Source organism: Podarcis gaigeae (assembly GCF_964106915.1).
Source record: "Podarcis gaigeae genome assembly, chromosome: 18".
Classification (NCBI taxonomy): Eukaryota; Metazoa; Chordata; class Lepidosauria; order Squamata; family Lacertidae; genus Podarcis; species Podarcis gaigeae.
Window position 1 is genome coordinate 6,770,231 of NC_139696.1, and position 14,650 is coordinate 6,784,880.

The window sequence follows — 14,650 nt, forward strand, 5'->3', positions numbered from 1 at the left end:
GAGCGCATAGCAGTAGTCCAAGCGGGAGATAACCAGAGCATGCACCACTCTGGCGAGACAGTCTGTGGGCAGGGAGGGTCTCATCCGGCGTACCAGATGGACCTGGTAGACAGCTGCCCTGGACACAGAATTAACCTGCGCCTCCATGGACAGCTGGGAGTCCAAAACGACTCCCAGGCTGCGCACCTGGTCCTTCAGGGGCACAGTGACCCCGTTCAGGACCAGGGAGTCCCCTCCCCCTCCCACTTGCATGCGGGTCAGATGCTCCACCCCCAAGCCACAACCTCTCTCCCCTCACGCCATTCGCCACTCTCATCGCCTGCTGCTCTGGAAGACAAAACACCCCAAGTACCTGTGGCAGCACATCTTCCTTTAATAAAGCCAACAGCTTCTCCTGCCTGTAGGCTGACTCAGTTACAGACCAAAAACGAAACAAAAAAAAAGCTTCTTCCTAGAGGAACAAGGTTTGTGGAACGGAAGCAAAAAGGAAGTGCTCCTGGCCCCTCGGAACAAGCCGATTCGTGTCGCCGGGGCAGGGTAGTGTTTTGATCTTTGTTTTTTTCCCAGTGAGAAGCTTCGTTTTGAGGCTAGAAAGAGGTTAGGATCCCTCCGAGGGAAGGTTATAAATAAAAGAAGAAAAAGAAGCAGCAGTGTAAAAATATCTCTCTTGATCCAACTCGTTTTGAACCAGTTCCAAGTCCTCCATGCGCTACTGGCCCGGCGAGGCAACTGCTCCGGCCACAGCTACTCTGATTCCAGGGCCCTAACTAGGGGAAAACAGCAGCCTCCCCGCCCCCTATTTCCGCCCCCATTTAGTGTTCACAAGACAGGGAGTTACTGGAGCGTCCGAAGCAGCGTCCGTAAGAAACACGGGAGAAGGGGACCACGAGGGACGGGACTGGATCTAATCCCGGTTTGCTTTTATTTTCAGGACAGGGTCTGCACGGCCAGCAGGAGGTCCGGCTTCAACACACTCTCCATGCGCTCCCCGCCGGAAGCCTTGATATCCGCCATGACGTCGGCATCCCAGGCGAACGTCAGAAGGGCAGAAGGCACCTTGGGGAAGAAACAAAGGCACTTGGCGTTATTAGGACTAGAGGTGTAAAATTTCTGGAAATTTTGGAGCCATGAGCGGGTGGGAAATGTCATTCCCTCCCCCCTATTTTTTTTCCGGAGGGGGAAATGGAAATTTTGGAAAAATTGAAACAAAGTTCAGTGTGGCTTTACAAATTGTGTGAAACGCAGAGTAGATAAAAGTACAGTGGTACCTTGGGTTAAGTACTTAATTCGTTCCGGAGGTCTGTTCTTAACCTGAAGCACCACTTTAGCTAATGGGGCCTCCTGCTGCCACCACAGCCCAATTTCTGTTCTTATCCTGAAGCAAAGTTCTTAACCTGAAGCACTATTTCTGGGTTAGCGGAGTGCGTAACCTGAAGCGTATGTAACCTGAGGTACCACTGTATTGTGCTTGCAATAAAACAGGTAACCACCCCCCTTTCCCTCAAAAGCAACCAAAAAAAGCAAGAAACCATCAACATGAAAAAATAATCAGATTCGCCCCTTAGCACCAACAGCAAATAAAGTTAAGATCCACCTCAAAATTTAAGGTCCATAGAAGGTCTACCCTTTGAGTAGTGCTTTAAAAAAAACCCCAGAAGACACAACATATACATGCAGTTTATCTCATTTTCTGAACTACTGCTATCATTTTCCATTTCTTCTTGCTCTTCCCTCTTTGTCATTTTCTCATGGACTTCTAAAAACTGCTTTGGAAAAAAATGGGGGTGGGGACTGGTTTCCCCCCGGGGTTTTTCCAAGCCTTCCCATCCACTCTGGGTGACTCCCAACAGAATATGAAAAACACGATAAAACATCAAACATTAAAAACTTCCCTAAACAGGGCTGCCTTCAGATGTCTTCTAAAAGCCAGATAGTTCTTTATTTCCTTGACATCTGATGGGAGGGTGTTCAACAGGGCGGGCGCCACCACCGAGAAGGCCCTCTGCCTGGTTCCCTGAAACCTCACTTTCTCACAGGGAGGGAACCGCCAGAAGACCCTTGGAGCTGGACCTCAGTGTCCGGGCTGGATGATGGGAGTGGAGACGCTCCTTCAGGTATACTGGGCCAAGGCCGTTTCGGGCTTTCAAGGTCAGCACAACACTTTGAATTGTGCTTAGAAACGTACTGGGAGCCAGTGCAGGTCTTTCAGGACCGGTGTCATATGGTCTTGGTGCATATCCTCAGATTTCAGACTCTTGTCATTTAGAGTCCTCCCCTCCCCTGCCCCGCTCCCCAAGTTCTTCCAAAAATCACATAGGCCAAAATGAAACTTCAAACTGAATCACTCAGGGTGCACAGCTGTCCTTCCCAACCCAAGCTTCCTTAGAGGAGCACAGTTCAAAGGAAGGATCCTGCTGTTAAGGGACATGAAAGCCCCATCATATTCATGTTAGCTTTTTAAAGATTAGTTGCACTACAGAAAGCTTGCTGGGGAGACCATACATTACAAGGAACACAAAATACCGTATTTTTTGCTCCATAAGACTCACTTTTCCCCTCCTAAAAAGTCAGGGGAAATGTGTGTGCGTCTTATGGAGCGAATGCAGGCTGCGCAGCTATCCCAGAAGCCAGAACAGCAAGAGGGATTGCTGCTTTCACTGCACAAACGATCCCTCTTGCTGTTCCGGCTTCTGAGATTCAGAATATATTTTTTTTCTTGTTTTCCTCCTCCAAAAAACTAGGTGCGTCTTGTGGTCTGGTGCGTCTTATAGAGCGAAAAATACGGTAACTTTAGCAAGGTTTTACTAACAGAAACAAAAACTCCTTTTACACTAAACATACCAATAAGCATAACCCATCCCCCAGGGTACTGAGAGTGCTAGGTGCTGCTCTTTATATACTATACCCAATTGCTGACAGCTTAATTAACACAACTTAACAGCACCTGCTATACTGCTTCACAGCTGTAAAACTAGGTCATGTTATTTGCTCTGGCCCTTAAAGACATACACATCTTGTGGAATAATAATGAACCTTCAAATTTAAATAGACCATTCAACAATTCAATGGTGCTTGCTCCAGGTTTCGACGTGGACAGGACCGCACCTGACCCCCCCGGCATTGGCAAGGAGACTTAAGCAAGGTGGCCACACTTACCAGGCCACATTCATTGAGCGCCATGCTCTCGTCGGTCAGTTTGTGGCCTCCGGGGGCCAGAAGCTCAAAGGGGAGCCAGTTGTTCTGCAGCGTCTCTCGCACAAACTGGTAAAGGGCTGAGACGGGCTCCCGGGCGTAGAACGTCCCTGCGCCAGAAAGAAAGAAAATTTACTCTCCAGTGTTTTGTGCAGATTCGGAAAGTTTCAGGGCAAACCCATGCCATGCATCTGAAGCACATTCAACACACATTTGAAGCCTGTGACTTCACTCAAAAGGATCCCAGGAACCATGGTTTCTCTATTGCAAATCTACCCATGCTCTTAGTGGGGGTGGGCAGAGGAAAAACTAGACCATGGGTGGTCCGGGAATCAGCGTGTTTTAACATGAGTAGAATGTGTGCTTTTATTTAAAATCATCTCTGGGTTATTTGTGGGGGCTGCCTGGTGTTTTTACATGAGTAGAAGGTGCCCTTTTATTTAAAATGCATCTCTGGGTTATTTGTGTGGAATAGGAATTCGTTCATTATTTCCCCCCCAAAATATAGTCCAGCCCCCCCACAAGGTCTGAGGGACAGTGGACTGGCCCCCTGCTGAAAAAGTTTGCTGATCCCTGAACTAGACCATGTGAAAAACGACCATAAGATTTTAGCTGCGGTTCGTTCCTTTTCAGCTTTGTATTCTTGTTATAAGAATACAGTGGTACCTCTGGTTACGTACTTAATTCGTTCCGGAGGTCCGTTCTTAACCTGAAACTGTTCTTAACCTGAAGCACCACTTTAGCTAATGGGGCCTCCCGCTGCTGCCGTCACGCGATTTCTGCTCTCATCCTGAAACAAAGTTCTTAACCCGAGGTACTATTTCTGGGTTAGCGGAGTCTGTAAACTGAAGCGTATGTAACCCGAGGTACCACTTTACATTCCGTTGTTGCGCCCATAACCTAGGTTTAAGGCGCCATTCAGCTCCTGGCTTTCATATCTCAGTTTCTAACGCTGCTCGCGAGGTCATTGTGCTGTAATATTTCTTTAAGGCATCCATTCTTCCAGCCCAAAAACTTAGGATGAAGCAAGCTGTGACGACCGAGCATTGGGTGGTTGGCGGCCTCTGGTTTGCACCCAGAGCTTTCGCATGTACCTTGTAAGATGTACCCGTCCGGGAAGCGGATGCGCAGCAAGGCGTAGTTGTACTTTCTCAGCTCCCTCTGCTCCTCTTTCTCCCGCATGGCTTTCGTTCTCAGCATCGATGCCTTCTCAACCGCTTCTGTCCTTCAGAGGCAAAAGAAAGAGGGACCATATTGGAACGCGGACCCAAGAACTGGTGTCGCCAACACATCCGCTGCGGTTTCCAGATCTAAAATACAATGAGCACCTCATTCAAAGCAGCCCTGCATTGGCTGCCTTTTCCTTTTTTTTTGGTGCCCACTTCCGGGTTGGAGGAGCACCGGAAATAGCTTGTGGGCATGCGCAAGCGTTATTTCTGGTGCACATCCGGGTCAGAGGAGTCCCATGCACTTGCGCACAAGCTATTTGCGGTGCTCCTCCGACCCGAAAGTGCGCCGGAAATTGTGTGCGCGCACGTATATGGGCATGCGCTCCCCCGCCCTCAGGCCCGCCGCGCGATCGGCGCTGGAGACACCGGCCCAAGGTGCAGTAAGTTTGCTGACCCCTGGTATTATGGGATGTGGAAACCAAAGTCGCCGTTCCCAGGCACACCGGCAGCAGACTCAATCTGTGGCTTAAAGTTAAGGGAGCCGTTTTAAAATAGTCAAAACAAAAAAAATTCCTTCCAGTAGCACCTTAAAGACCAACTAAGTTAGTTCTTGGTATGAGCTTTCGTGTGCATGCACACTTCTTCAGATACACACGTTTTAAAATAGGTTTGCCATTGTGGAGTGCTGCTTTTAACAACTAACGACCCTACAAAGCAACAGCTTCCTGGGTTCAAGTCCTGATGTTCTGCGAAATGTATTTTTAAAAAATGATTTTCAAAGCAACCCCTGGACTGAGCTGGGGAGGCAAAAACGCGTGGCCTGTGTTGGACTAATCTTTAGTTTAATAATGACATTGAAAAGCCGTTACATTCAATTATAAGGAAACTCAGGAGGGAGGGACTAGAGGAAGTCAATTAAGAGGTTTAAAAAGGTGGGATTTTCAAAGAATTAAGTTTGTTGTTATTATTTGTGTATTGCTTTGTTTTTGTGTGTTATTTGGCTTTGTAGTTTTTGTTATATTTGTGGGAGATCTAATAAAATTAGTAATAATTTTTTAAAAAACGTGTGGCCAGTGAGCTTTTCAGTTGAGGCGGGATCACTCACCGGAGCCTCTGCTCCCGCTTGAGCTCCTCGGCGGTGATGCTGAAGAAGTCGCTTGGCAGCTCGAAGCGGGAGGCCTGGGGGGACGGCTTGAAGACGCGGAGCTGGCGGTCCAGCTGGGCCCGGAGCGGCTCCCCGCTCAGAAGCTTCTCCTTGTGCTCCTTCAGGTCGCCCAGCTTCCCCTCCTTCAGGACATAGAAGTCCTCTGTGGCCTCTTCTAAAAGGATGGAGAGGGGAGGGAAACAGAGGGATCCTCTTAGCACTTGGCACTTGCTAAGGGGACAGGGCGTGGGCAGGTGTGGAGGACTCCCTGGTCCTAAATGGGGTAAGGTAAAGGTAACGGGACCCCTGACCATTAGGTCCAGTCGTGGCCGACTCTGGGGCTGCGGCGCTCATCTCGCTTTATTGGCCGAGGGAGCTGGCGTACAGCTTCCGGGTCATGTGGCCAGCATGACTAAGCCACTTCTGGCGAACGCCGTTTACCTTCCCACCGGAGCTGTACCTATTTATCTACTTGCACTTTGACATGCTTTCAAACTGCTAGGTTGGCAGGAGCAGGGGCCGAGGAGCAGGAGCTCACCCCGTCACGGGGATTCATAGCTGTCCATGGAAGCCCAGGTTAAGGGGTGATATGATAGCCATGTTCAAATATATAAAAGGATGTCACATAGAGGAGGGAGAAAGGTTGTTTTCTGCTGCTCCAGAGAAGCGGACATGGAGCAATGGATCCAAACTACAAGAAAGAAGATTCCACCTAAACATTAGGAAGAACTTCCTGACAGTAAGAGCTGTTTGACAGTGGAATTTGCTGCCAAGGAGTGTGGTGGAGTCTCCTCCTTTGGAGGTCTTTAGGCAGAGGCTTGACAACCATATGTCAGGCGTGCTCTGATGGTGTTTCCTGCTTGGCAGGGGGTTGGACTCAATGGCCCTTGTGGTCTCTTCCAACTCTATGATTCTATGAACCGCCGACCTTCTGATCAGCAAGCCCTAGGCTCTGTGGTTTAACCCACAGCACCACCTGCGTCCCATCCCTGAATGGGGTAACTGCCCCTAAAGGACCAGGTGAGCAGCCTGGGAGTCGTTTCGGATTCATAGCTGTCCATGGAAGCGCAGGTTAATTCTGTGTCCAGGGCATGTCACGGGGCTGCCAGGGAATGCCCCAGAGCTTAGGGAGGGGGGAGAACAGGAGCCTTTAGAGAAGACAGGAGAGGGAGAGGACGACAAGCAAATGGAACTCAAGCAGCAAGGATGCTCCCGGATGCTGGAGAGCAGCAACACCACCCAACCAGTTCAGGGACAGAGGGAGATTCAATGCCCATTCCTTCAGCACAGGACAGGAGGGGGTTACAACGCAGGGAACAGAGGAGGCGCTTGGGGCTTTCGAAGCTCCTCTGCTGGAGGAGGAACCGAAAGCTCCCACTTCCTGGACCTGCTACCGAGGATTCAGACGCTTGAAGCTATGTTCTGTACCTTGTAAATACTGTACAGACAGACTGTAAATATATCTCTGAGTGAGCAGAGGTATTCCTTGCGAAAGGCTTCCAGACCCATCACAGGGCAGCTGTTCACCAGCTCACCTGAGACCCTGCCTACTTGCACACTGTCTCACCAGAGTGGCCCATGCTCTGGTTATCTCCTGTTTAGACCACTGCTCTCTGTGGGGCTACCTTTGAAGGCGACTCAGAAACTACAACTACCGTATTTTTCGCCCTATAGGACGCACTTTTTCCCCTCCAAAAATGAAGGGGAAATGTGTATGCGTCCTATGGGGCGAATGCAGGCTTTTGCTGAAGCCTGAAGAGCGAGAGGGGTCGGTGCGCACCAACCCCTCTCCCTCTCCAGGCTTCAGGAAGCTATCCGCAAGTCTTGCAAGCCCGGTGGGAGGTCCCGCGGGCTCACAAGGCTTGCGGGCAGCAGCCTGCAGCCCAAAAGCTCGGGAGACAGCGGGGAGGCGCAGCGCCGCCACCGCACTATTCCCCGACCTGATCTGGAGGCTGACGGGGGGGGGGAGCAAGCTTGCTTCTCCCCCCCGCCAACCCCACAAGCTCGCGGGATAGCGGGGAGGCGTCTCCCTCTTCTAGCTTAGGGATGGCTGCGCAAAGCCTCTGCGGGGCAGCAGAGTGCGCTGCCCCACAGAGGCTAAAGAGGCTGTCCGTGAAGGCAGAAGAGGGAGACGGAGTGCTCCATCTCCCTCTTCTAGCTTGGGGATGGCTGTGCAAACCTGGGGGGGGGGGATACATTTTTTTCCCTTGATTCCCCCCCCCAAAAAAACTAGGTGTGTCCTATGGGCCGGTGCGTCCTATAGGGAGAAAAATACGGTAATCCAGAATGCAGCAGCTAGACTGGGGACCGGGAGCCACCGGCGGAACCATATAACACCAGTTCTAAAGGAACTTCACTGGCTCCCAGTATGTTTCCAAGCACAATTCAAAGTGTTGGGGCTGACCTTTAAAGCCCTAAACAGTCTTGGCCCTGTATACCTGAAGGAGCATCTCCACCCCCATCGTCTCCCCAGCCTAGACACTGATGTCCAGCTCTGAGGGTTTTCTGCCAGTTCCCTCCCTGCAAGAAGCAAAGCTACAGGTAACACCCTCCCAACAGATGTCAAGGAGATAAACACCTATATAGCTTTTAGAAGACATCTGAAGGCAGCACCGTATAGCGAAGTTCTAAATGTTTGATGTTTCGTTGCGTTCTTAATATTTTGTTGGGAGCCGCCCAGAGTAGCTGGGGCAACCCAATTAGATGGGTGGCATATAAATTTAAAAATAATAGTAATCATATCTGCAGGAACTTCTTGCAATGCAACTTCTCTCAGATAGCAATTCACGAAAAGTAGGACGGAAGGTAAGATAAGGCTAAAGAAACTAACAGTAAATTGAATTGGAAAATTTTTGAATGTTAATGATAATGAAATGAAATGAAGCGGTTTTAGTAATAAGGTAAAATAAGAATTTGTAAGAATGGATTGATAGTAGACGAAAATTTGAAGCTATAATACGTGAGTGTCAGGGGCTCAGGAGCAGAGGCACAGGGGAGAGAGGAAATGGAGAGTGAAGGGGAAGAATCGGAGGGCAGCGTAGGGGAGTATGACAGTGGCACGAGAGATTCCATGAGCTTCTCCAGCGAATCAGAAGATTCCCAGAAGGGGGCGCCGATGGCCAGGGCAAGGGGGGTCCCAGGGGGGACACTCCAGAAGCAAGGGGCCAGCGGGGACTCCCAAAGCAGCAGCGGGAGATCAGGGCCAGCTCCCCCACCAGAGTGCAGTGGGGGCGAAGAGTCCCATGCATCAGGGCCAGCGTCTCCTCCAGCAGGGAGAGAAGATGAGTCAGGGCTGACCACGCCTCTGTTGGAGAGTGAGGGAACGGAGGGGAGGTCAGGCCCAGCTAGCCCCCCCGAAGGGGGAAGCAGTGAGAGGAGCAGTGTAACGGTCAGGAGGAAGGTTGCCGGCTGGGCACGGGCGCCAAGTTCGAATGTACAGGCGCGTGGCACAGCAGAAAACCCGGATTGGGAACCAGGTCCTAAAGCCCGCCAGAGGCGGGGGGAAGACTCAGGGGACTCAGCGTCAGAAGAGTCTAGAAAGGGCAAGACCCCAGCGGACAGGCGGACCCAGAGGAGGAAAGAGCAGAGGAAGAGGTGGAGCAGGGCTAGAGTCTTAAACTGGTGCCTGGGGGGAGGAGATTCAGACGGAGCTTCAGCGGTCTAGAGTTTGAGACGTAGAGCTGCTTTGAAATCGAAACTGAACTTCAATAAAGACTTTTGTATATAACAAGGAACTGGCGTTGGTCCTTTGTGAGCTGGGACCTAGGGCAGCTCTGACAGTGAGGATAATTTAGGGTAAATTAAGAGGGTATGAATTTGCTGAACCAAATTTTGAAATGGAATACAAAAAAGGGAGGTGTGAGGAAGTCAGGAAAATAAGTAAATGAATGGTAAGAAACTAAAAAGAGGGATTTTTATTTATTATTTTTTCTCTTTTTCTTTTTATGTAAAATTTTGGGTTCTTGTATTTTTTGTGCTTTTTATTGTTCATTGTCTTGTAACTTCTTTTTTTGTTAAAAATTTAATAAAATATCATTTTTTTAAAAAAAAGTAGGACGGAATGGAGATAAATACTGTCATACCTCGGATTACAGACACTACAGGCTGTGCGTTTTCGGGTTGCGCACTGTGCTGAACTTCTGGGTTTCGGCGCTCGCGCATGAGCACTGTCATACTTTGCACATGCGCAGAAGCACCGAATCGCGACCCGCGTGTGCGTAGACGCGGCGTTGTGGGTTGCGAACGTGCCTCCTGCATGGATCAGGTTCACAACCCGAGCGCCCACTGTGTATCTCCACCGCAGCAGCTCTTGAAATGTGGCTTGAAGATGGACAGAAAAGCTTCCAATCACAAGGGAACTTAAAAGGGCCTGGAGAAACCCTCACCCCAGGAATCCCCCATCTGACCCACCGTATTTTTTGCTCTATAAGACTCACTTCTTCCCTCCTAAAAAGTAAGGGGAAATGTGTGTGCGTCTTATGGAGCGAAATGCAGGCTGCGCACCTATCCCAGAAGCCAGAACAGCATGAGGGATTGCTGCTTTCACTGCGCAGCGATCCCTCTTGCTGTTCTGGCTTCTGAGATTCAGAATATTTTTTTTTCTTGTTTCCCTCCTCCAAAAACTGGGTGCGTGTTGTGATCTGGTGCGTCTTATAGAGCAAAAAATACGGTAATTGAAACCAGAAGCATTCTGTACAGTGTTCAAAGCGCTTCTCGCCTTGCAATCCTGGCAACAATCCTGTAAGTTCGGTGGGTCTTATCCTTGTCCCCATCTGCGGCTTGCCGAGATTCTGTGCGGCTCACCCAGGGCCACCTTGTGAGTTTGTGAGCTGGCGCCTTCCTGTCTGCAGCTCAGCCTTTCAGCTGCTACGCTGAGCCTTACCTTGTCCCGGGACACTGAGGGTGGCCTTTTCAAACCCAACAGCCTGGAAAAACTTGTGCGTCCCCTCCAGACAGTGGATCCTTTCCTAGGAGGAAGACAAACGAATCCGTGCTGTTTCTTTCTGTTCCTGCAAGCTTTTCCTGCCATCCCACACAAATTCTAAAAGCCAGCCAGCTAGAGAATCCCTGAGGCTGGTTGTTTCAGTTTTATGTCGCTTGCCTTTGCACACTGCCAAAGTCTGTTCAACAATATAAGGCGATTTAAGCGAGGGGCAGAGACCCAGTGAGCTGTGGGCCAAATCTGACCCAGCATGAGCCTCGCCCCAAACCACGCCTACCTGCCCCACACCTGATGTCACAACAATCTTAGCTTCAAGCGATCTCAGCCCCCTGAGCTAACATGCCAAATGGGGCTTATCCTTCACTTCATTTTTCTGTGAGATGGTTTCTGCCAAGCTCTAGTGAGAGCAGGGTTTGGGAACGTGGACATTAGGTAAAGGTAAAGGGACCCCTGACCATTAGGTCCAGTTGCGGCCGACTCTGGGGTTGCGGCGCTCATCTCGCTTTATTGGCCGAGGGAGCCGGCGTACAGCTTCCAGGTCATGTGGCCAGCAGGACGAAGCCGCTTCTGGCGAACCAGAGCAACGCACGGAAATGCCGTTTACCTTCCCACCTATTTATCTACTTGCACTTTGACCTGCTTTCGAACTGCTAGGTTGGCAGGAGCAGGGACCGAGCAATGGGAGCTCACCCCGTCGCGAGGATTTGAACCGCCGACCTTCTGATCGGCAAGTCCTAGGCTCAGTGGTTTAACCCACAGTGCCACCTGTGTCCCATTACTGGGCCCTCAACTCCCACAAGGCCCAGCTGCTGGCAGGGACAGTTGTCTGGGCCGAGAGGAGTTGCACTCCAGCAGCTCCCTCCTCTGAAACGCACCCACCTGGAACACTTTGTTCTGCAGTTTGATTTTCCGGTATTTCTCTTCCTCTGGGTGGAGGTGAATGTTGTCAAGGTACCTTGGGAAGGAAGACAAGTTGTCATTCTGGGCACCAGTTTGCTCAAGCTTCCTCTCGAAAGATAGTACAGAGGTGCCTCGCAAGACGAAAAGAATCCATTCCGCGATTCTCTTCGTCTAGCGGTTTTGTCGTCTTGCGAAGCAACCCTATTAGCCGCTTAGCGCTATTAGCGGCTTAGCGGCTTAGCAAAAGGGAGAAAAAAGCGAAAAAAATCGCAAGGCTCGCAAGACGAAAACGTCTTGCGAAGCAAGCCCATAGGAAAATTCGTCTTGCGAAGCGCCTCGAAAAACGGAAAACCCTTTCGTCTAGTGGGTTTTTCGTCTTGCGAGGCATTCGTCTTGCAGGGCACCACTGTACCACCAAGTTCATTAGGGACTTTTAATACCATTTTCATAGGTTTTTTAAACAGGAGGCTTGTCAGAAGGGTTTCCCGCCCCCCCCCCCCCCAATAATAAGAATAATACATTTTTATTTATACCCCGCCCTTCCCGGTTCAAAAACCGGGCTCAGGGCGGCTAACAACAAATTTAAAACGCTTAATTGTAAAAGCAGCATAAATACAGTATAAAAACACGAATAACAATAAAATTCAAAATTCAGAAATCAATTTAGGGGAGATAAGCATTAGCTAATCTCCAGGGGGCTAGCTGGCTGAATTGGTCCTACTTGGGCCAGCGAGGAGACCAGGAGAGAATTCGCTTTGGGGTCTCAGAGCGGGTAATCTTCATAAAAGGGGAGGGGGAGGGAAGAGAAGGAAAATAAAAGATCAGGCTGAAATCAAATTAAAGGTTAAAAGAAGAAGCTTTCTTTTTAGGTATTATAGGGCAGGAATTGCCAGAAGAGCAGAAGAAGCTATTCATGGATGCTACAACAGCGGCTAGGACAGACATAGGCAAACTCTGGCCCTCCAGAGGTTTGGGACTACAATTCCCATCATCCCTGACCACCTGTCCTGTTAGCTAGGGATGATGGGAGTTGTAGTCCCAAACATCTGGAGGGCTCTAGGATTTTCCAAAAAGGAAAGAAGACAAGACACCAACGGAAGAAGAATGGGAAGGTAAACATATGGAATATGCAGAAATGGTGAAACTCACAGGAAGACTCAGAGACAAAGACAACAGAGACTTTAAAAAAGGACTGGGGAGCGTTCATGTTGTATTTACAGAAATATTGTAAAGAAATGGTTTGAGCAAAACACTTAACGGTTAAGAAAACCAGAGGAAAGGTGACGAAAGGGCAATATGGATATTAATTAAATGTAAGAAGTAACCGGAAGAAAATTTGGTACAAAAATGATAAGAATGTAAGAGCATTCAGCTAAAAGATGAAAAAAGAAAAAGAAAATTTAAGCAGAAGCAAATTGTTAAAGAACCAGAAGGGGAAGTGGAGGAAAGGCACGGGGTATGTATGATAATTGTGTTGAATATTAAATGGTAAAACTTAATAAAAAATTATTACAACAACAACAATCTTTATTATGGTCCAGAGACCCAACAAATCGTTACAAAGCAATACATAATTCATACAGCCTACCTCCAGGTTAAACAAGCATTTTGTTCAGAATATAGGAATAACTGGTTCTTGCAAAAACCTGACAGTACCAAACTATCGAAGGCTTTTCACCAAAGCCAGACTAAACGTCTTTCCTTCTGCAGTGTTGGATGGCAGGTTGAGAGGAGTTCCCTACCAGGACAGACTTTGCTCGTGTGCTCAAGACATCGATTCCATAAAACATATTTTGTTGCACTGTGCGAAATATGAGCAAGCCAGGGCTGAACTGATACTACCCTTGCTGGTATCTTTCTGTAATGGTTCTAGGGGTTGCTTGTGCGTAAATCGACGCCACACCTGGCTGGGTTACCTGGGTGAACCCTTTCTGTCCGGACAGCCTCTCACCCGTGGCTGTCTCAATCGCTGGCAGAATCCGTCAGTGGGCGTTTCTTGAACTTCTTCCAGCAAAGAAGCTCTTTGACGCCTAGTCTCCTCCTACTCTCCCTGCGCGGAAGTCTTCTGCGCAGGGAGGGTGTGGGCAGCGGAGGACCCGTGCTCTCCCTGCTGGTCTCCGGCGAGGAGTCCTGGAGCCCCCTCGCCGATTCCCCCATCTGCCCCCCTTCTCCACTGGTGTTGCGCTGATTTCCTTCCCCAGAACATGGGCTGCCTCTCTCCCTCCTGGGACGCTCTCCGGAATCCCTCTGGAGCCCTCCCTCTCCCTCTGGCTCCGATGGCAGTTCCCTGACACTTTCCCAGGAAAATCAGAGGCTCACTATGTCAGGTTCCTATTGGAAGACTGGACAAAATTATTACAAAAAAAGGAACGGGGGGGGGGGGGACACACCAAGAGACACCAGGCTCCACTTACTTTGCGATGGTCTCCACTCCGAGTTTGACCTTTTCCCGGTCCCTGTTGCAAGTGTGGATTTCCATGATGGCAGCAGCCACGGGGTCTTGGGCAGCATGCTGGGGAGATGAAGAAACAGAAATGCCCTGGGCTGTTCTGCCAAATCCTGGAAGGCCTCTAATCTTAATAACCTGAGTTGCAGGTATTCCAGGGCTTGGCAGACTCCCTTCTTGAAAAGGCACCTTACAAACTAGAAGGATCCAAAAGGCAGAGCTATGTAGCGTGATTTTATTACTCGTACAGAGGCACATGGACATTCAATATATACAGTGGTACCTCGGGTTAAGTACTTAATTCGTTCCAGAGGTCCGTTCTTAACCTGAAACTGTTCTTAACCTGAAGCACCACTTTAGCTAACGGGGCCTCCTGCTGCTGCTGCACAATTTCTGTTCTCATCCTGAAGCAAAGTTCTTAACCCGAGGTAATATTTCTGGGTTAGCGGAGTCTGTAACCTGAAGTGTACGTAACCTGAAGCATATGTAACCCGAGGTACCACTGTATATGCAAATACTACCGGTATGTCTGGTTCATTTAAGACTACAGTTGTACCTTGGTTTTCAAACAGCTTAAGTTCTCGAATGTTTTGGCTCCTGAATGCTGCAAACCCGGACGTGAGTATTCCGGTTTGCAAACGTTCTTTGGAACCCGAACGTCCGACGGGGCTTCTGCAGCTTCTGATTGGCTGCAGGAGCTTCCTGCAGCCAATCGGAAGCTGCGCCTTGGTTTCCAAAAGTTTTGGAAATCGAACCGACTTCCGGAATGGATTCCGTTCGACTTCCAAGGTACGAATGTATATCAAACCTTTTGTCCTCCATAACGATGGAGCTCACCGGTGGAGAATACTTTTAAT

The 14,650-nt window shown here is 49.4% G+C and overlaps 1 protein-coding gene across 3 annotated transcripts in view; it reads right to left on the reverse strand.

Moving 5' to 3' along the window:
* Nucleotides 1-355: 355 nt before the first annotated feature.
* Nucleotides 356-14,650, reverse strand: part of UBXN6 (UBX domain protein 6) — a 30,549-nt gene continuing 16,254 nt past the window's right edge. For all 3 annotated transcript variants that reach the window (XM_083720574.1, XM_083720575.1, XM_083720573.1), the window contains exons 5-11: nucleotides 13,762-13,859; nucleotides 11,327-11,402; nucleotides 10,388-10,472; nucleotides 5,467-5,680; nucleotides 4,287-4,417; nucleotides 3,157-3,302; nucleotides 356-1,056 (exon numbers count right to left, since the gene is read on the reverse strand). In XM_083720574.1, coding sequence (XP_083576700.1) covers nucleotides 928-1,056; nucleotides 3,157-3,302; nucleotides 4,287-4,417; nucleotides 5,467-5,680; nucleotides 10,388-10,472; nucleotides 11,327-11,402; nucleotides 13,762-13,859 — 879 coding nt within the window. In that variant the 3' untranslated portion in view covers nucleotides 356-927. The remainder of the gene's footprint in view (nucleotides 1,057-3,156; nucleotides 3,303-4,286; nucleotides 4,418-5,466; nucleotides 5,681-10,387; nucleotides 10,473-11,326; nucleotides 11,403-13,761; nucleotides 13,860-14,650) is intronic.